We start from the raw sequence: 21,707 nt of genomic DNA on the forward strand, positions 1-21,707 counted from the left end.
AACTAAAAATGTGTTTCTTAGTCTACACGTCAAGGTAGTTCTTCAATTTTTTTGTCTGCTTTCTCCTGTTTCGGGCCTAATGAATACAACCTTACTTTATAGGAAGATCGGATTATCACTCACTTTCACAGGTTTACATATCAGAACATACAGTTGAAGTCAGAAGTTTACATACGCCTTATCCAAATACATTTAAAATCTGTTTAGCACAATTCCTGACATTTAATCCTAGTAAAAATTCCCTGTCTTAGGTCAGTTAGGATCACCACCTCATTTTCAGAATGTGAAATGCCAGAATAATAGTAAAGTGAATGATTTATTTCAGCTTTTATTTCTTTCATCACATTCCCAGTGGTTCAGAAGTTTACATACACTCAATTAGTATTTGGTAGCATTGCCTTTAAATTGTTTAACTTGGGTCAAACATTTACATTACATTTACATTTAAGTCATTTAGCAGACGCTCTTATCCAGAGCGACTTACAAATTGGTGCATTCACCTTATGATATCCAGTGGAACAACCACTTTACAATAGTGCATCTAACTATTTTAAGGGGGGGGGGGGGTTAGAAGAATACCTTTACCCTACCCTAGGTATCCCTAAAAGAGGGGGGTTTCAGGTGTCTCCGGAAGGTGGTGATTGACTCCGCTGACCTGGCGTCGTGAGGGAGTTTGTTCCACCATTGGGGTGCCAGAGCAGCGAACAGTTTTGACTGGGCTGAGCGGGAACTGTACTTCCTCAGAGGTAGGGAGGCGAGCAGGCCAGAGGTGGATGAACGCAGTGCCCTTGTTTGGGTGTAGGGCCTGATCAGAGCCTGAAGGTACGGAGGTGCCGTTCCCCTCACAGCTCCGTAGGCAAGCACCATGGTCTTGTAGCGGATGCGAGCTTCAACTGGAAGCCAGTGGAGAGAGCGGAGGAGCGGGGTGACGTGAGAGAACTTGGGAAGGTTGAACACCAGACGGCGTTCTTCAGACGGCGTTCTGGATGAGTTGTAGGGGTTTAATGGCACAGGCAGGGAGCCCAGCCAACAGCGAGTTGCAGTAATCCAGACGGGAGATGACAAGTGCCTGGATTAGGACCTGCGCCGCTTCCTGTGTGAGGCAGGGTCGTACTCTGCGAATGTTGTAGAGCATGAACCTACAGGAACGGGTCACCGCCTTGATGTTAGTTGAGAACGACAGGGTGTTGTCCAGGATCACGCCAAGGTTCTTAGCACTCTGGGAGGAGGACACAATGGAGTTGTCAACCGTGATGGCGAGATCATGGAACGGGCAGTCCTTCCCCGGGAGGAAGAGCAGCTCCGTCTTGCCGAGGTTCAGCTTGAGGTGGTGATCCGTCATCCACACTGATATGTCTGCCAGACATGCAGAGATGCGATTCGCCACCTAACGACCCGCCACCAAACGTGTCGGGTCGCCTTCCACAAGCTTCCCACAATAAGTTGGGTGAATTTTGGCCCATTCCTCCTGACAGAGCTGGTGTAACTGAGTCAGGAATGTATGCCTTCTTGCTCGCACACGCTTTTTCAGTTCTGCCCACAAATGTTCTATGGATTGAGGTCAGGGATTTGTGATGGCCACTAAAATACCTTGACTTTGTTGTCCTTAAGCCATTTTTCCACAACTTTGGAAGTATGCTTAGGGTCATTGTCCATTTGGAAGACCCATTTGCAACCAAGCTTTAACATCCTAACTGATGTCTTGAGATGTTGCTTCAATATATCCACATCATTTTCCTGCCTCATGATGGCATCTATTTTGTGAAGTGCACCAGTCCCTCCTGCAGCAAAGCACCCCCACAACATGATGCTGCCACCCCCGTGCTTCACGGTTGGGATTGTGTTCTTCGGCATGCAAGCATCCCCCTTTTTCCTCCAAACATAATGATGGTCATTATGGCCAAATAGTTATATTTTTGTTTCATCAGACCAGAGGACATTTCTCAACAAAATATGATCTTTGTCCCCATGTGCAGTTGCAAACCGTAGTCTGGCTTTTTTATGACGGTTTTGGAGCAGTGGCTTCTTCCTTGCTGAGCGGCCTTTCAGGTTATGTCAATATAGGACTCGTTTTACTGTGAATATAGATACATTTGTACCTGTTTCCTACATTCATCTCTAGGAGACAGAACGCGTCTCCTTCTTGAGCGGTATGACGGTCCAATGGTCCAATGGTGTTTATACTTGCGTACTATTGGTTTTACAGATGAACGTGGTACCTTCAGGCGTTTGGAAATTGCTCCCAAGGATGAACCATAATTGTGGAGGTCTACAAATATTTTCTGAGGTTTTGGCTGATTTCTTTTGATTTGAGGAAATGAGAGGAAATGAGTTTGAATGTAGGCCTTGAAATACTACATCCATAGGTACACCTCCAATTGACTCAAATTATGTACATTACCCTATCAGAAGCTTCTAAAGCCATGACACCATTTTCTGGAATTTTCCAAGCTGTTTAAAGGCACAGTCAGCTTAGTGTATGTAAACTTCTGACTCACTAGAATTGTGATACAAGTGAAATATGTGATATAATCTGTCTGTAAACAATTGTTGGAAACATTACTTGTGTCATGCACAAAGTAGATGTCCTAACCGACTTGCCAAAACTATAGTTGGTAACAAGAAATTTGTGGAGTGGTTGAAAAACGAGTTTTAATGACTCCAACCTAAGTGTATGTAAACTTCCGACTTCAACTGTACATACAGTACCAGTCAAAAGTTTGGACACACCTAGTCATTCAAGGTAAAACATTTTTTTWAAACTATTTTCTACATTGTAGAATAAAATAGTGAAGACATCAAAACCATGAAAGAACACATATGGAATCATGTAGTAACCAAAAAAGTGTTTAACAAATCAAGATATATTTTAGATTCTTCAAAGTAGCCACCCTTTGCCTTGATGACAGCTTTGCACACTCTTGGCATTCTCTCAACCAGCTTCACCTGGAATGCTTTCCCAACAGTCTTGAAGGAGTTCCCGCATATGCTGAGCACTTGTTGTATGCTTTTCCTTCACTCTGCGGTCCAACTCATCCCAAACCATCTCAATTGCGTTGAGGTCGGGTGATTGTGGAGGCAAGGTCATCTGATGCAGCACTGCATCAATCTCCTTCTTGGTCAAATAGCCCTTACACAGCCTGGAGGTGTGTTGGGTCATTGTCCTGTTGAAAAACAAATGACAGTCCCACTAAGTGCAAACCAGATGGGATGGCTTATCGCTGCAGATTGCTGTGGTAGCCATGCTGGTTAAGTGTGCCTTGAATTCTAAATAAGTCACAGACAGCGTCACCAGCAATGCACCCCCACACCATCACACCTACTCCTCCATGCTTCACGGTGGGAACCATACATGCGGAGATCATCCGTTCACGTACTCTGCATCTCACAAAGACACGGCAGTTGGAACCAAACATTTCAAATTTGTAGTCATTAGACCAAGGGACAGATTTCCACCTGTCTAATGTCCATTAATCTTGTTTCTTGGCCCAAGCAAGTCTCTATTTCTAATTGATATCCGTTAGTAGTGCTTTCTTTGCAGCAATTCGACCATGAAGGCCTGATTCACGTAGTCTCATCTGAACAGTTGATGTTGAGATGTGTCTGTTACTTGAACTCAGTGAAACATTTATTTGGGCTGCAATTTCTGAGGCTGGTAACTCTAATGAACTTATCCTATGCAGCAGAGGTAACTCTGGGTCTTCCTTTCCTGTGGCAGTCCTCATGAGAAACAGTTTTATCATAGCGCTTGATGGGTTTTACGACTGCACTTGAAGAAACTTTAAAAGTTCTTGAAATTTTCCATATTGACTGACCTTCATCTCTTAAAGTAATGCTGGACTGTCATTTCTCTTTGCTTATTTGAGGTGTTCTTGCCATAATATGGACTTGGTCTTTTACCAAATAGGGCTATCTTCTGTATACCACCACTACCTTAACACAACACACTGATTGCCTCAAATGCATTAAGAAGGAAAGAAATATCACAAATTAACTTTTAACAAGGCACACCTGTTATTTGAAATGCATTCCAGGTGACTACCTCATGAAACTTGTTGAGAGAATGCCAAGAGTGTGCAAAGCTGTCATTCAGGCAAGGGGTGGCTACATTGAAGCTTCTGAAATATAAAATATATTTTGATTTGTTTAAACTTCTTATGGCTGCAATCCCGTTAACGGGATCGATATGACAACAGCCAGTGAAAGTGCAGGGTGCCAAATTCAAACAACAGAAATCTCATAATTAAAATTCCTCAAACATACATGTGTCTCATACCATTTTAAAGGTAATCATGTTGTTAATCCCACCAAAGTGTCCGATTTCAAATAGGCTTTTCAGCGAAAGCACCACAAACAATAATGTTAAGTCACCACCAACTCACAAAAAAATTCTGCCATTTTTACAGCCAAAGAGGAGTCTCAAAAAGCACAAATAGAGATAAAATGAATCACTAACCTTTGATGATCTTCATCAGATGACACTCATAGGACTTCATGTTACACAATACATATATATCTTGTTCGATTCAGTTCATATTTATATCCAAAAACCTCAGTTTACAAGGGCGCCATGTTCAGAAATGCCTCCAAAATATCCTGAGAAATTGCAAAGAGCCACGTCAAATAACAGAAATACTCGTCATAAACTTTGATGAAAGATACATGTTTTACATAGAATTAAAGATACACTTGTTCTTAATGCAACCGCTGTGTCAGATTTCAAAAAGCTTTACGGCAAAACACAATATTCAATAACCTGAAAACAGCGTTCAGCCACAAAAGCAAGCCATACAGTTACCCGCCCAAATTGTGCAGTCAACAAAACTCATAAAAAGCATTATAAATCTTCACTTACCTTTGCTGATCTTCATCGGAATGCACTCCCAGGACTCCCACTTCCACAAGAAATTGATTTTATTTTTCAGTAATGTCCATCATTTATGTCCAAATAGCTATTTTTGTAGCGTGTTTGGTAAACACATCCAACGTCAGGGAAGCGCGTTCACTAAAACCTGACGACATGTCCAAAAGTTCCGTAACAGTCCGTAGAAACATGTCAAACGATGTATTGAATCAATCTTTAGAATGTTTTTAACATAAATCTTGAATAACGTCCCAACCGGAGAATTACATTGACTTCAGATGAGCGATGGAACAGAGCTCCCTCTCATGTGAACGCGCATGGTGAAAGCATGGTCAGGTCATGGCAGACCTGACTAATTCCCCTCTCATTCGGCCCCCCTTCACAGTAGAGGCATCAGACAAGGTTCTACAGACTGTTGATATCTAGTGGAAGCCGTAGGAAGTGCAAACTCATCCATATCCCCCTGTGATTTCAATGGGATCTTGGTTGAAAATCGACCAGCCTCAGAATTTTCACTTCCTGTTTGGATTTTTTCTCAAGTTTTTGCATGCCATATGAGTTCTGTTATACTCACAGACATAATTCAAACAGTTTTAGAAACTGTGAGTGTTCTCTATCCAATACTAATAATAATATGCATATATTAGCAACTATGACTGAGGAGCAGGCCGTTTACTCTGGGCACCTCTGTGCACCTTTCATCCAAGCTACTCAATACTGCCCCTGCATCCATAAGAAGTTTTTAACACTATTTTGGTTACTACACGATTCCATATGTGTTATTTCATAGTTTTGATGTCTTCACTATTATTCTACTGTGTAGAAAATAGTAAAAATAAAGAAAAACCCTTGAATGAGTCGGTGTGTCCAAGCTTTTGACTGGTACTGTATATGACATTTTAACATCTACAATACATCTTAACTTGGTCATCACCACATTTTTGTTGGGTTCCAGTTAGCAAGCTTACAGCGGCCTATAAGCAGTCTGACATTTGCAAATTCAGTGTCCCATCAGATTTACAAAAAGCCAATAACATAACAACTGTTGGGGCTCTATTCAATATGTATCGCTGAGTGTTACAGGTTGCGTGATAGAAATGTCAAGGTAATTTCAGATTGAGCCAACATATGCAGCGTTTACGCAGGCTCTGCTGACACGAGAACATTGGCTTTAAATTTCAATCACGCTTTAACACTGAACGCAATACGGATTGAATAGAGAGCCCTTGGTTAGTTTTCTGTCTTCGCTTCCATCTCCACAGTACAGAAACGTTCAGCACGAGTACATCCTCTTCTCTCAATATATACAGTTTTACGTCTTTACGTCTCTCAGTATGCTACATTCCCATTGCTGGCTGAATAAAAATGCTACACAAAATATAACATGCTGTCAGTCAATACAGTATGTATGCACATCTTCTCTTTTATATATTTGGCACCTTCCACTCCTCCTCCCCTGAGTATCCTTCTCATCATCATCATCATCATCATCATCATCATCATCAAAGATTTACACAAAAACAAGACTTGGTCACTCGATGACGGCACTTTTACAGAGTAGATACTAAATGGCCATGGTAGAAAAAAAATGGCAACATCATTCAAATGAATGGGCAAATGTTGTTGAATAGTGGTAAAGCACCATATATCTTTGCCTTTTTCTAGCATGGCCAGATAGTGACAATAGAGTCTACACATACAAAAGTTCAAAGGTTATTTAGATGTCCACTGATTGGTTCATATACATGTCCATAGAGCCCACCGGTTGGCTCGTTGGCAGTGTTAGTCTTTGTGTTGGTCAGTCAGCCCCAGGTTGGGTAACCAATTCACAGGGATGAAACATGAAGGCATTAAAAGCATAGGAGGCTGGTCAGAGAGTAGATTTAGAAGGTATCGAAGCAAAGGAGGCTGCACAACAAGCATGGCCAAACTGATATGAGTGGAGATTTAGAGGGTGTGCTCTGGAGGGTTGCTTGGTGGGTGATCTGATGTAAGTGCAGATTAAGAAGAGGCATGTCTGATTGTTGGGGGATTTGGCTGGAGGTTGCTCTTAGGCACAGCACTAGAATCAGATTATGCTCCCTAGATCCTAACCGTGACCACCAGTAGTAAATCACAAACCTGACCTTAGATCTGTGTCTTAGGGTAACTTGGTGGTAGCACTTCCTCAGTCCACACACTAGAGGGTGATATAACTGTGCGTCACATAAAAAGGGAAAATGAAAAATAATAGTGAAATGGGTGGATGACAATGTGAGACAGAAACTGAGACCCCCTGTGTTTCCATGGAGACTTCTTACTGAGACCCCCTGTGTTTCCATGGAGACTTCTTTCGGAGACATTATTTTTAATACTATTCCTGTCAGCAGTGTTCCAGAGATTCAAATTTGCAATGTGTGTGAGTATGTGTGTGTTTGATAGCGAGAGATAACGAGTGAGTAAGAGAAGAGAGAGAGAGAGAGGGAGAGCAACTACATTGTGTGCAGGGTCAATGGACTCAGCCACTTGCTTTGAAGTCCCATTGTGTGGTTTGATAACACAGAAGTTATACCCATGGCAATATTGCATTATGTTATTTTATCCATCTCTATGGTTGACTGTGATAGCCAAGAGTCCACAGAGGAAAACCCAGTCAGACCCAGCTGGCATAGAGAAATGTAATCAGTCTCCACTTTACTCCTATTCAACTGATCTCTCTCTCTCCCATAGAGAGGCAGTCAGTTATGTCCATTGTGAGAAAGGCTCAATTATCCCTCTCTCTTGGTGTGTATGTGTGTGTGTGTGTGTGTGTGTGTGTGTATGTGTGTGTGTGTGTGTTTGTCTGTGTGTGTTTGAGAGAAAGTGTGTGTGCGCATGTATGAGTGAATGTGAGAGTGCGTGCGTGGGGAGAATCCTCCAACATACACACTAGGGGCCATCATTTTAACACCCAATCATATACGGAGAGACCAGAGAACCAGAGAGCAGTCGTTATCCAGCTGTAGTGTTAAAACTACACTGAGTCAATCCTCTGTGAACCACATCTGTCTAAATAAACTTTATACAGGCCTCGTTTGGAGCGACGAACAATCTACAATTAGCCAGGCAGTTTAGCAGTGCTACAGGCCAGGGCAGGGACTAGCATGGCTTTATTAAAGGGATGGAGGTTTGCTTGTGATTCCAATGAGCTGAGACCACAGAGAACACTGCATGGCTGAGTGTGTGGAACACAGGGAGAGAGAGAGAGTACAATGCATTCGGAAAGTATACTTTTTCAGCCTCATTCTAAAATGGATTAAATAGTTTTGTTTTTTTCAATCTACACACAAACCCCATAATGACAAAGCGAAAAAAAGTAGTTTTTTATACATTTTTGCAAATGTATAAAAAAAATAAAAACTGAAATATCACATTTACATAAGTATTCAGACGCTTTATTCAGTACTTTGTTGAAGCATCTTTGGCAGCGATTACAGCCTTAAGTCTTCTTGGGTATGACGCTACAAGCTTGGCACACCTGTATTTGGGGAGTTTATCCCATTCTTCTCTGCAGAGCCTCTCAAGCTCTGTCAGGTTGGACGGGGAGCGTTGCTGCACAGCTATTTTCAGGTCTCTTCAGAGATGTTCGATTGGGTTCAAGTCCGGGCTCTGGCTGGGCCACTCAAGGACGTTCAGAGACTTGCCCCGAAGCCCCTGCTGCGTTGTCTTGGCTGCTTAGGGTCGTTGTCATGTTGAAAGGTGAACCTTCGCGCCCAGTCTGAGGTCAACGATCTCTGTGTTCTTTGCTCCGTTCATCATGCCCTTGCTCCTGACAAGTCTCTCATTTCCTGCCGCTGAAAAACATCCCAACAGCATGATGCTGCCACCACCATGCTTCACCGTAGGGATGGTGCCAGGTTTCCTCCAGATGTGACGCTTGGCATTCAGGCCAAAGGGTTCAATCTTGGTTTCATCAGACCAGATAATCTTGTTTCTCAATTTCCGAGAGTCTTTAGGTGTATTTTGCCAAATTCCAAGCGGGCTGTCATGTGCCTTTTACTGAGGAGTGGGTGGAGTGCTGCAGAGATGGTTGTCCTTCTGGAAGATTCTCCCATCTCCACAGAGGAATCTGGAGTTCTGTCAGAGTGACCATAGGGTTCTTGGTCACCGCCCTTCTCCCCCGATTGCACAGTTTGGCAGGGCGGCCAGCTCTGGGAAGAGTCTTGGTGGTTTAAAACTTCTTCCATTTAAGAATGATGGAGGCCACTGTGTTCTTGGGGACCTTCAATGCTGCAGACATTTTTTGGTACCATTTTGCAGATCTGTGCCTCGACACAATCCTGTCTCGGAGCTCTACGGACAATTTGCTCTGACATGCACTGTCAACTGTGGGACATTATATAGACAGATGTGTGCCTTTCCAAATCATGTCCAATCAATTGAATTTACCACAGGTGGACTCCAATAAAGTTGTAGAAACATCTCAAGGATGATCAATGGAAACAGGATGCACCCAAGCTCAATTTCGAGTCTCATAGCTAAGGGTCTGAATAACTATGTCAATAAGGTATTACAGTTGATCATTTTTAATACATTTGCTAACATTTATAAAAAACTGTTTTTGCTTTGTCATTATGTGGTATTGTGTGTAGATTGATGACGGAAAAAAAGATTTAATACATTTTAGAATAAGGCTGTAATGTAACAAAATGTGGAAAAAGTCAAGAGTTCTGAATACTTTCCTAATGCACTGTATGTGCCTGTGTGTGTGTGACCTGAGACCACATGGATATGTGGCTGCCAGGATATTGTTTGCAGGAACGCAAGGCCAGTGGCCACAGGTGTGTGTGTGTGTGTGTGTGTGAGTGTATGTTTGCATATGCGCCTGTGTGTATGAGTCTGTGTGTTTTGCACATGCGTCTGCGTGTGTGAGTGTAACCTCCAGTTGCAATCTGGATCATCAGCACCCAATGCTCTGAATGAGCATTGATAAATAATCCAAGGTGTTTCAGTTTGAAGTCCCAGACAGATACATGTAATATTACCAATAATAACTAGCAGTCCTTCACAAACACACTGAAAGCTGAAGCAGTAGGTCCAAATAGAACAGGGCAGGACAAGTCAACATTCACAATGCACTGACCTCATTCTCGCACTGCCTGAAATGAAGTGTTTTTTTCCAGAAGATTACCAGTAAGTTGCCAGCATTCAACGTGATAGTTATACTACCGCTGTAGTTATAATGTTGCTTCAAAATAGTCAATTCTAGTGATAACAATTGTTTTTTGCTGCTCATGATTGAATGTTGAACGCAACTGAGGATGACAGTGATGTATTGGCTATGGCATAATGATCATAATTGCCCTCATGGAAACACAGGGAATGGTGAAAAAGTAGAATGATAATGGGTAAAGGAGTAGATGGTTGGGAAAGTGTGCAGAAATATGAGTGTAAGCATACGGTCAGATACTCAAAGATGTGTGTTTATAGTGTTTGACACACCAAGTAGTGTGTGTGCCTGCTTGAACATTATATCATTGCATGTGTCAGCTCCTGGCCTCATGGTACTTCAGTTTCCTGTTGAGAGTAGCCTACACACCCTGGCCTTTCTCTCTCTCCTTCCTGACTCTATAGATAGTATATACATTCAATATCTATTTCCTGTATCACATATACATCTATACTCAGAACAATAGATGGTATGTTGATTACATACACATCTATACTCATAACTAGAGATAGTATATTGATTACATATACATCTATATTCAGAAGCGTGTGCTCTCATGTTTCAGCATGCGGATGTTGATGAGGGATCCGCTGCCTCTGTGGTGGTGGTGGTCGTGTTGTTGGTACCCATATCCCTGGTGCTGTTCCTCCAGTCACCGCTGGCTGATTCCAGAAGATACATTGCTGCTGGGGCTAGAGCCGCTCGAACCGCGGTCTTCAAACACACTCACCTCGATCTGGAGGGCACAGGGGTTAAGGAGTGGGAGGGAATGGGGTAATATATGTACACAGATATGGGATAAGGGGTATACTCTAGGCCAGGGGTAGGCAACTAGATTCAGCCACGGGACAATATTTTTCTGAGCGAATGGTCGGGGAGACGGAAAATCATTCTAATAATTTGTACACTGCAAATTGACCAAAACTAAGCCAAATAATAGATTGTATTTTAAAATAACAATAATTTCATACCTTGATTACATTGAGACACGATCACATATGTCTCTTTTTTGTGTGGGAATACTTGGGAACAGATTTCCTAAATTAAACACATTTTTGCTGTATTCCTGGTGATTTTAGTCTTCATTAAAAAAAAATCATATGTTTATTTTAAAAAAACCTGTAGGCTGCTACTCAAAATAAAAAAAACAGTAAGAAATAAATACAGAGTTTAAGTAATAATAAATTCAGTATAAACAGGAAAAGAAAACTTAAAAAAATTGGGCCTCCACCCTCAAACTCCCATTCCATTCCCCCAACCCCAATTACAGTGCCTTTAGAAAGTATTCATCCTTTTAAAGAAAGGGTAAGACATTTTGAATGTTGTATTGCTTTTGCCTCCAGTATTTATGCTGCAATAGTTTGTGTCGGGGTGCTAGGGTCAGTCTATTATGTCTGGAGTATTTTTCCTGTGTTATCCGTTGTCCTGTGTGAATTTAAGTATGCTCCCTTTAATTCTCTCTCTCCCGGAGGACCTGAGCACTGGGACCATGCCTCAGGACTACCTGGCCTGATGACTCCTTGCTGTCCCCAGTCCACCTGGTCGTGCTGCTGCTCCAGTTTCAACTGTTCTGTCTGCCTGCCTATGGAACACTGACCTGTCTCTAACTCTGAATCCCAGACCTGCTGTTTTCAACTTTCTAGAGACAGCAGGAGCGGTAGAGATACTCTTAATGATCGGCTATGAAAAGCCAACTGACATTTACTCCTGAGGTGCTGACCTGTTGCACACTCTACAACTGTGATTATTATTATTATTTGACCCTGCTGGTCATCTATGAACGTTTGAACATCTTGGCCATGTCCTGTTATAATCTCAACCCGGCACAGCCAGAAGAGGCCTGGTTCCTCTCTAGGTTTCTTCCTAGGTTCCTGCCTTTCTAGGGAGTTTTTCCTTGCCATCGTGCTTCTACATCTGCATTGCTTGCTGTTTGGGGTTTTAGGCTGGGCTAGTGTATAGCACTTTGTGACATCGGCTGATGTAAAAAGGGCTTTATATATATATATTTGATTGGTTGATTGATTTTTGTGCATCTCTGAGTGATATTCTATTGATTCCTTGGGTAATTTTATGTTTTTATGTGTATCTGAGTTATTGGTGTTCAAGCAGGCAGAAATCCGGTCGGTATTACGTAGCACCGTGATACGATATTACGTAGCACCATGATAAAGTCGCCTCACTACACTGGAAGTTAATAGGAATACAACTTTTAGATCATGAACCGTCTTTCATACAGTATCAAGTCTTGCTATAGACTTTTCTCAAATGAGCCATTGATCATATTTTTGCAATATTCCTATCTCAAGAAACTTGTAATTTAACGAAGGGTCTAGAACATTTTTCCTATGAGTCTGCCTTTTTAGTCCAGGGTGCATTGCATGTTGGAGTTGTCAGAGATATTACAGAAAGGAGATAGGAATCCAATGAATTAAGGAACGTATACACCCCATCCAGCAGACTGTCGACCAATTGCCTTCACGTTGTCATGCTGCGTCATGCAGTTGCAAAGATAATCACCACGCAATCCCTTCTCAAAGTCAGTGTATACTGTATGTCGAGAAACATGCTTATTTTCCTCTAAAGTACGTGATGTCACGATTCCAAAGCTATATGATACTACAGATAGCAAATTAATTATCGCACATCTCAGAAAATATTTGTAATATTGTACTTCGTGTTGATGAAATTTGTGCTAATGTTTGGTCTAGCGCCCAATACACTCCCATTTACTCCTTGAAGGATAGAGCTCCTTGTCCCAGAATCACAAGGAACGCACTGTGCGTCCCATTGATGTACTGTACCATGGGCAACGTTTCCCATCTCTTCAAAAGTATATTTGCCATTGCGAATGTTAGACTCCACTCTGTGAGTCACATCGATCTGCAGGTTGAACATGGTGAGATTGTAGACTCCTAAATTGATAATGCAGTTTGTTTAGGCAATTTTACAGCTAACTAGCTACGTTACATGCTACATGTCTTTTGAATTATTGTGCGTAGCTATGTTTGCTATCTATCTATCTATCTAGCTAGCTAGCCAGTCAGCCCGTAGAGACCATTGAATTGTGGATTTTGTAGTCGACATGAGCTGAAACAGATTTCCACAACGATTTTCCATGTTGCTACCAACCTTATTATAAGGCCAAAATGAAACATTTGTTCACAAAAAAGTTAGTGTAATTTAACACTGTAAATTAAGGGAATTAGTGGTTTTGGGTGGATTTTCCCTTGAATTTATTATACATTTCATTGTGTTACAGCCTGAATTCAAAATGTATTCAATTGATGGTTTTCTCACCCATCTACACACAATACCCCATAATAACAAAGTAAAAACATGTTTTTAGAAAATGTTGCACRTTTTTTTTTAAATTAAATACAGAACTATTTAATTAATATAAGTATTCACACCCCTGAAACAATACATGTTAGAATCACCTTTGGCAGCGATTACAGATGTGTGTTTGCAAACCTGGATTGTACAATATTTGCACATAATTATTTAAAACATTCTTCAAGCTTTGCCAATTTGGTTGTTGATCATTGGTACACAGCCAGTTTCAAGTCTTGCTATAGACTTTCAAGCCTATTTAAGTCAAAACTGTAACTAAACCACTCAGGAACATTCAATGTCGTCTTGGTAAGCAACTCCATATTTGGTGTGGTGTTTTAGGTTATTGTCCTGCTGAAAGGTGAATTTCTAGGATTTTGCCTGTGCTTAGCTCTATTCTTTTTATCCCCACAAAATTCCCTAGTCCTTGCCAATGACAAGCATACCCATAACATGATGCAACCACCACCATGCTTGAAAATATGAAGAGTGGTAATCAGTGATGGATTGTGTTGGATTTGCCCCAAACAAAACACTTTGTTTTCAGAACATAAAGTTAATTTCTTCAGCACATTTTATGCAGTTTTACTTTAGTGCCTTATTGCAAACAGGATGCATGTTTTGGAATATTGTTATTATGTACAGGCTTCCTTCTATTCACTTTCTCATTTAGGTTAGTATTGCGGAGTAACTACAATGTTATTGATCAATCCTCAGTTTTCTCCTATCACAGCCATTAAACTCTGTAACTGTTTAAAAGTCACCATTGGCCTCATGGTGAAATCCCTGAGAGGTTTCCTTCCTCTCTGGCAACTGAGTTAGGAAGGACATCTGTATCTTTGTAATGACTGGGTGTATTGATACACCATCCAAAGTGTAATTTATAACTTCACAATACTCAAAGGGATATTCAATGTCTGCTTTTTTTACCCATCTACCAATAGGTGCCATTCTTTGCGAGGTATTGGAAAACCTCCCTTGTCTTTGTGGGGTACAGAGATGAAGTAGTCATTCAAAAATCATGTTAAACACTATTATTGCACATAGAGTGAGGCCATGTAACTTATTGTGTAACTTGTTAAGAACATTTTTACTTCTGAACTTATTTAGGCTTGCCATAACAAAGGGGTTGAATACTTATTGACTCAAGACATTTTAGCTTTTCCTTTTTAAATCATTTGTAAACATTTCTAAAAACATAATTCCACTTTGAAATGATGGGGTAGTATGTATAGGCCAGTGACACAACATCTAAAAAAACATATTCAGGCTGTAACAACAGAATGTGGAAAAATTCAAAGGGTGTAAATACTTTCTGAAGACACTAACTGCAGGGCACTCCCACATCATATGAAGGAATGTGCCTACCTGATTTAGGGGACACAGACAACAGTTGCAGCCAATTTCATAGTAAAACATTTCCTTGGTATTTTACCGAACAAAAATATAAACGCAACATGATTACATATACAGTGTTGGTCCCATGTTTCATGAGCTGAAATAAAAGATCCCAGAAATTGTTCATATGCACAAAACGCTTATTTTGTTCTAATTTTGTGCACACATTTGTTTACATCCCTGTTACTGAGAATTTCTCCTTTGAGAAGATAATCCATCCACCTGACAAGTGTGGCATATCAAGAATCTGATTAAACAGCATGATCATTACACAGATGCCCCTTGTGTGCGACCAGAGTGGAAACCGGTCGCATTCCGCTTCGCTCCTCAGGTAGTATCACATTTTCACATTCTCATTTCATTTCATTACAGTACAACGGTTTGATTTTGTTTAATCTTAGCTAGCTACTTAGCCGTCTTTGTATCAAGATAATTGCGTAGCTAGCAGCTATTCTTCGTTCTTTTAACGTAACTTTTAACGTAACGTAGTCAACACTGCTACCTAGCCAGCTAGCCACCGAACAGCAACATGTTAGTAACTATTACATTCAACGGAACGACTCGATTAGTGTAGTGTTAGCTAAGCTACATAGTTGTCTTTGCTGTCTTTGTTTCTAAGATAACTGCGTAGTTTAGACTAATTCGGTTAGCTAGCCAGCTATTTTTCGTCCTTTTAACGTAACGTAACGTAGTCAACACTGCTCGCTAGCCAGCTAGCCACCGAATAGCAACACTGTAGAAACTATTACATTCAACGGATCAACGGAACGATTGATTAGTGTAGTGTTAGCTAGCTACATAGTTGTCTTTGCTGTCCTTGTATCTAAGACAATTGTGTAGTTTATACTAATTAACGAGCCAGTTACCGAGGTTACATAGCTAGCTACCGAGGTTACCTAGCCAGCGACACTCTCAAACAAAGTCAACAACGCAGCCACTGCTAGCTAGCCCACTTCCGCAGTACTGTATCATTTTAATAATTTTGGTCAATAAGATTTCTGCAACGCAAGCTTAACTTTCTGAACATTCGAGACGTGTAGTTCACGTGTCATTCCAATCTCCTTTGCATTAGCGTAGCCTCTTCTGTAGCCTGTCAACTATGTGTCTGTCTATCCCTGTTCTCTCCTCTCTGCACAGACCATACAAACGCTTCACACCGCGTGGCCGCGGCCACCCTAACCTGGTGGTCCCAGCGCGCACCACCCACGTGGAGTCCCAGGTCTCCGGCAGCCTCTGGAACTGCCGATCTGCTGCCAACAAGGCAGAGTTCATCTCAGCCTATGCTTCCCTCCAGTCCTCGACTTCTTGGCACTGACGGAAACATGGATCACACAGATAACACTGCTACTCCTACTGCTCTCTCCTCGTCTGCCCACGTGTTCTCGCACACCCCGAGAGCTTCTGGTCAGCGGGGTGGCGGCACCGGGATCCTCATCTCTCCCAAGTGGTCTTTCTCCCTTTCTCCCCTTACCCATCTGTCTATCGCCTCCTTTGAATTCCATGCTGTCACAGTTACCAGCCCTTTCAAGCTTAACATCCTTATCATTTATCGCCCTCCAGGTTCCCTTGGAGAGTTCATCAATGAGCTTGATGCCCTGATAAGCTCCTTTCCTGAGGACGGCTCACCTCTCAAGTTCTGGGTGACTTTAACCTCCCACGTCTACCTTTGACTCATTCCTCTCTGCCTCCTTCTTTCCACTCCTCTCCTCTTTTGACCTCACCCTCTCACCTTCCCCCCCTACTCACAAGGCAGGCAATACGCTCGACCTCATCTTTACTAGATGCTGTTCTTCCACTAACCTCATTGCAACTCCCCTCCAAGTCTCCGACCACTACCTTGTATCCTTTTCCCTCTCGCTCTCATCCATCACTTCCCACACTGCCCCTACTCGGATGGTATCGCGCCGTCCCAACCTTCGCTCTCTCTCCCCCGCTACTCTCTCCTCTTCCATCCTATCATCTCTTCCCTCTGCTCAAACCTTCTCAACCTATCTCCTGATTCTGCTCCTCAACCCTCCTCTCCTCCCTTTCTGCATCCTTTGACTCCTATGTCCCCTATCCTCCAGGCCGGCTCGGTCCTCCCCTCCTGCTCCGTGGCTCGACGACTCATTGCGAGCTCACAGAACAGGGCTCCGGGCAGGCCGAGCGGAAATGGAGGAAACTCGCCTCCCTGCGGACCTGGCATCCTTTCACTCCCTCCTCTCTACATTTTCCTCTTCTGTCTCTGCTGCTAAAGCCACTTTCTACCACTCTAATTCCAAGCATCTGCCTCTAACCCTAGGAAGCTCTTTGCCACCTTCTCCTCCCTCCTGAATCCTGCCTCCCCTCCTCCCCCTCCTCCCTCTCTGCAGATGACTTCGTCAACCATTTTGAAAAGAAGGTCGACGACATCCGATCCTCGTTTGCTAAGTCAAACGACACCCGCTGGTTCTGCTCACACTGCCCTACCCTGTGCCCTGACCTCTTTCTCCCCTCTCTCTCCAGATGAAATCTCGCGTCTTGTGACGGCCGGCCGCCCAACAACCTGCCCGCTTGACCTATCCCCTCCTCTCTTCTCCAGACCATCCTGGAGACCTTCTCCCTTACCTCACCTCGCTCATCAACTCATCCTTGACCGCTGGCTACGTCCCTTCCGTCTCAAGAGAGCGAGAGTTGCACCCCTGCTGAAAAAACCTACACTCGATCCCTCCAATGTCAACAACTACAGACCAGTATCCCTTCTTTCTTTTCTCTTCCAAAACTCTCGAACGTGCCGTCCTTGGCCAGCTCTCCCGCTATCTCTCTCAGAATGACCTTCTTGATCCAAATCAGTCAGGTTTCAAGACTAGTCATTCAACTGAGACTGCTCTTCTCTGTATCACGGAGGCGCTCCGCACTGCCTAAAGCTAACTCTCTCTCCTCTGCTCTCATCCTCCTAGACCTATCGGCTGCCTTTGATACTGTGAACCATCAGATCCTCCTCTCCACCCTCTCCGAGTTGGGCATCTCCGGCGCGGCCCACGCTTGGATTGCGTCCTACCTGAGGTCGCTCCTACCAGGTGGCGTGGCGAGAATCTGTCTCCTCACCACGTGCTCCTCACCACTGGTGTCCCCCAGGGCTCTGTTCTAGGCCCTCTCCTATTCTCGCGTATACACCAAGTCACTTGGCTCTGTCATAACCTCACATGGTCTCTCCTATCATTGCTATGCAGACGACACACAATTAATCTTCTCCTTTCCCCCTTCTGATGACCAGGTGGCAATCGCATCTCTGCATGTCTGGCAGACATATCAGTGTGGATGACGGATCACCACCTCAAGCTGAACCTCGGCAAGACAGAGCTGCTCTTCCTCCCGGGGAAGGACTGCCCTTCCATGATCTCGCCATCACGGTTGACAACTCCATTGTGTCCTCCTCCCAGAGCGCTAAGAACCTTGGCGTGATCCTGGACAACACCCTGTCGTTCTCAACTAACATCAAGGCGGTGGCCCGTTCCTGTAGGTTCATGCTCTACAACATCCGCAGAGTACGACCCTGCCTCACACAGGAAGCGGCGCAGGTCCTAATCCAGCACTTGTCATCTCCCGTCTGGATTACTGCAACTCGCTGTTGGCTGGGCTCCCTGCCTGTGCCATTAAAACCCCTACAACTCATCCAGAACGCCGCAGCCCGTCTGGTGTTCAACCTTCCCAAGTTCTCTCACGTCACCCCGCTCCTCCGCTCTCTCCACTGGCTTCCAGTTGAAGCTCGCATCCGCTACAAGACCATGGTGCTTGCCTACGGAGCTGTGAGGGGAACGGCACCTCAGTACCTTCAGGCTCTGATCAGGCCCTCTACACCAAACAAGGGCACTGCGTTCATCCACCTCTGGCCTGCTCGCCTCCCTACCACTGAGGAAGTACAGTTCCCGCTCAGCCCAGTCAAAACTGTTCGCTGCTCTGGCACCCCAATGGTGGAACAAACCCCTCACGACGCCAGGACAGCGGAGTCAATCACCACCTTCGCGAGACACCTGAAACCCCACCTCTTCAAGGAATACCTAGGATAGGATAAAGTAATCCTTTCTGACCCCCCCCCCCCCTTAAAAGATTTAGATGCACTATTGTAAAGTGGTTGTTCCACTGGATGTCATAAGGTGAATGCACCAATTTGTAAGTCGCTCTGGATAAGAGCGTCTGCTAAATGACTTAAATTAAAATGTAATGTTGTTTGCGGGGACAATAAAAAGGCACTCTAAAATGTGCAGTTTTGTCACACAACACAATGCCACAGATATCTCAAGTTTTGAAGGAGCTGTTTGCTTTGCTAGTTAGAGCCTAATGTTAGCTAGCTAACATTGAACCTGGTTGGTTAGCTCCCAGCAGATTCATGCAGGGTAGTAACAACATGATTTGGCACTAATTTCATTGTTGTTTAACTAGCTAACGTTAGCTGGCTGGCTCGTTGGCTAACGTTACGTGAAGTGTGTGATCTTACAGGTTGTTTACCTAGCTAGCTTCGTTGTTTACCTTGCTAGCTAGTTAGCTACATGTCTTAAGCTAAAGTGTACAACACCCGTTGAATATGGCCGGTGTCAGTAAACGTCGGCAAAAAAGCGTAATGAAATTGTTGCCAACAGAGCTGGTTAGGCTGTTTCATGTTATCCAGAGGTAAACAAATCATTGGCCAGAGCGTCAAGTGTGCGCTCTGAACGCTCGGAGAGCGAAACAAGATGGGTGGGGCTAAAGCTTAAGAGGGTGTGAACGATGCTGAATGGGTGTAGACAAAGAGCTCTTCACTAGATACCAAATCATTCAAAGGCCATTTTTTCAAAAGTGAGTTTACAAGTTTATCAATTTCAAAGCAGAATTACTTTCCCATTGTTCCTCAAAAAAGTGTATGATATAGCATTTTGTAGTCTCTACTTTTATCCAATGTAAAAAACACAATTTGAAATGTTGCTACATAAGACCAAATCCATGTGGTGAGTTACATATGAACTGTAACTAAGTAAAATCTTTGAAATTGTTGCATATTGCATTTATATTTTTGTTCAGTATAAATACAGTCTGTGAACAAACTTAAAATGTATAAGGTTCTGGTTCGGATTTCGGGATGCCAAAGTCATTTTTAAATATTATTTTCCAGTTAAAGGGTGGTTCAGATTCAATTAGATCTGTGAACCATACTTTTTTAATGGCTAGCTCAGAATATGAGCTTTCCAAAAGTTGTTTATATATCATAGAGATCAGTCCTTTCAAGAGCTGCCATGGGAAATTACATAATTAGTCATGCTATTCCTTGTTTTACAGCTGAAATAATAGTATATTGTTATATGCTAGTGTCTTTCTAACCTGATACAAACTTTGTGGGACTTAGTCATAAGACTGGGCGTATAGGTAAGGTCAGTTTTGGTGCGACCGCAGCATGTGACATCCCGTGGGTTTACTATCTACAGAAAGTCACATGTATGGAAACTTGCAGAAAGGAGCACATTATAGTGTTTGCTTTTGTGAATGCAGTTAGACGGTTCTTGTGCTATCTTAAATCTGCACAGACAACTAATTGCCTTTTACACACTATCTGCTGACTGCCACGTCTACAAAAAGGATGTGCTTCTCTATAAAAGCTGAGAACCGACACTGTTCGTTGGGCCTTAACTGCACAACTGCTTTAGTGCGTAGTTAATTGTTCCATTTTTGCAAATCTTCTAATAAAGTGTTGTTTGAAAGAATCTGCAGTCTCTCTTCCCTTTGATTAGAATTTCTACGACAGAGCCCAGATTGTTTATTTATAAATCCCATAATTGGAAAGAAAAAAGTTGCCTGGTAATGTGTCTGTATCTTTCAAATCTAGCAATGTTCTCAAACCATTACTGTACATGATATCGGCAAGGGTACAGTTCCCACAGTTGGACCATTGGGAGGATGCAAAAGGCTGCCCTCCAGATCGCAAGGCATTATTGTGAAATATTGGAGTATTACATTTCCATGATCATTGCAGAATAAATTCCTTATTTTTTCTGACTTTGATGGTTTTATAGACCACTCACAAAATAACCTATAGGCCTACAACAAGTTAGTATAGGCTACCATTCGTCGGATCTTTCATTTAACTGGACCCAAGTCACAGTAGTAAATAGATAAGCTACTGTAGATTCAAGGAAAAAAGTGAATGCAAAACATTATTGCATTCAAGCGATCTTTTTACAGGTCCACAACTATTTGCAATTGATTTTGTCTTGCGGTCAGATACAGCAAATGTCACTTTAAAAAAAACATTCTGCCGCCACAGATATTTTATAAAGTTCGCCATTGCTATTTCCTTTAGATACTGTCTTGGCCTAATTCCAATACTTCCAAAGTATACAGCAAATAAGGGCATTATTAGTCACCATAAAAGGTGAATTATGGGCGTTATTCAAGCGGAATTATAATGTTCGTTCGCACACTCACTTTAAAATTATTATTTTTTACCCCCTTTTCTCCCCAATTTTCGTGGTATCCAATCGCTAGTAATTACTATCTTGTCTCATCGCTACAACTCCCGTACGGGCTCGGGAGAGACGAAGGTCGAAGCACAACCCAACCAAGCCGCACTGCTTCTTAACACAGCGCGCCTCCAACCCGGAAGCCAGCCGCACCAATGTGTCGGAGGAAACACCGTGCACCTGGCCCCCTTGGTTAGCGCGCACTGCGCCCGGCCCGCGAGTCGCTGGAGCACGATGAGACAAGGATATCCCTACCGGCCAAACCCTCCCTAACCCGGACGATGCTAGGCCAATTGTGCGTCGCCCCATGGACCTCCCAGTCGCAGCCGGCTGCGACAGAGCCTGGGCGCGAACCCAGAGACTCTGGTGGCGCAGCTAGCGCTGCGATGCAGTGCCCTAGACCACTGCGCCACCCGGGAGGCCCTCACACTCACTTTTTTACGACAGGTCTTGATTTATAACGGGCGCGTGCGCCAAG

General features: G+C 43.1%; 1 protein-coding gene across 1 annotated transcript in view; it reads right to left on the reverse strand.

The window, feature by feature from the left end:
• Positions 1-10,283: 10,283 nt before the first annotated feature.
• The window catches only part of LOC111977458 (golgin subfamily A member 7B), a 44,005-nt gene continuing 32,581 nt past the window's right edge, over positions 10,284-21,707 (reverse strand). Inside the window, exon 5 of the mRNA XM_024006897.1 lies at positions 10,284-10,788. Coding sequence (XP_023862665.1) covers positions 10,705-10,788 — 84 coding nt within the window. The 3' untranslated portion in view covers positions 10,284-10,704. The remainder of the gene's footprint in view (positions 10,789-21,707) is intronic.

This window comes from Salvelinus sp. IW2-2015, linkage group LG18 (assembly GCF_002910315.2).
Source record: "Salvelinus sp. IW2-2015 linkage group LG18, ASM291031v2, whole genome shotgun sequence".
NCBI lineage: Eukaryota > Metazoa > Chordata > Actinopteri > Salmoniformes > Salmonidae > Salvelinus > Salvelinus sp. IW2-2015.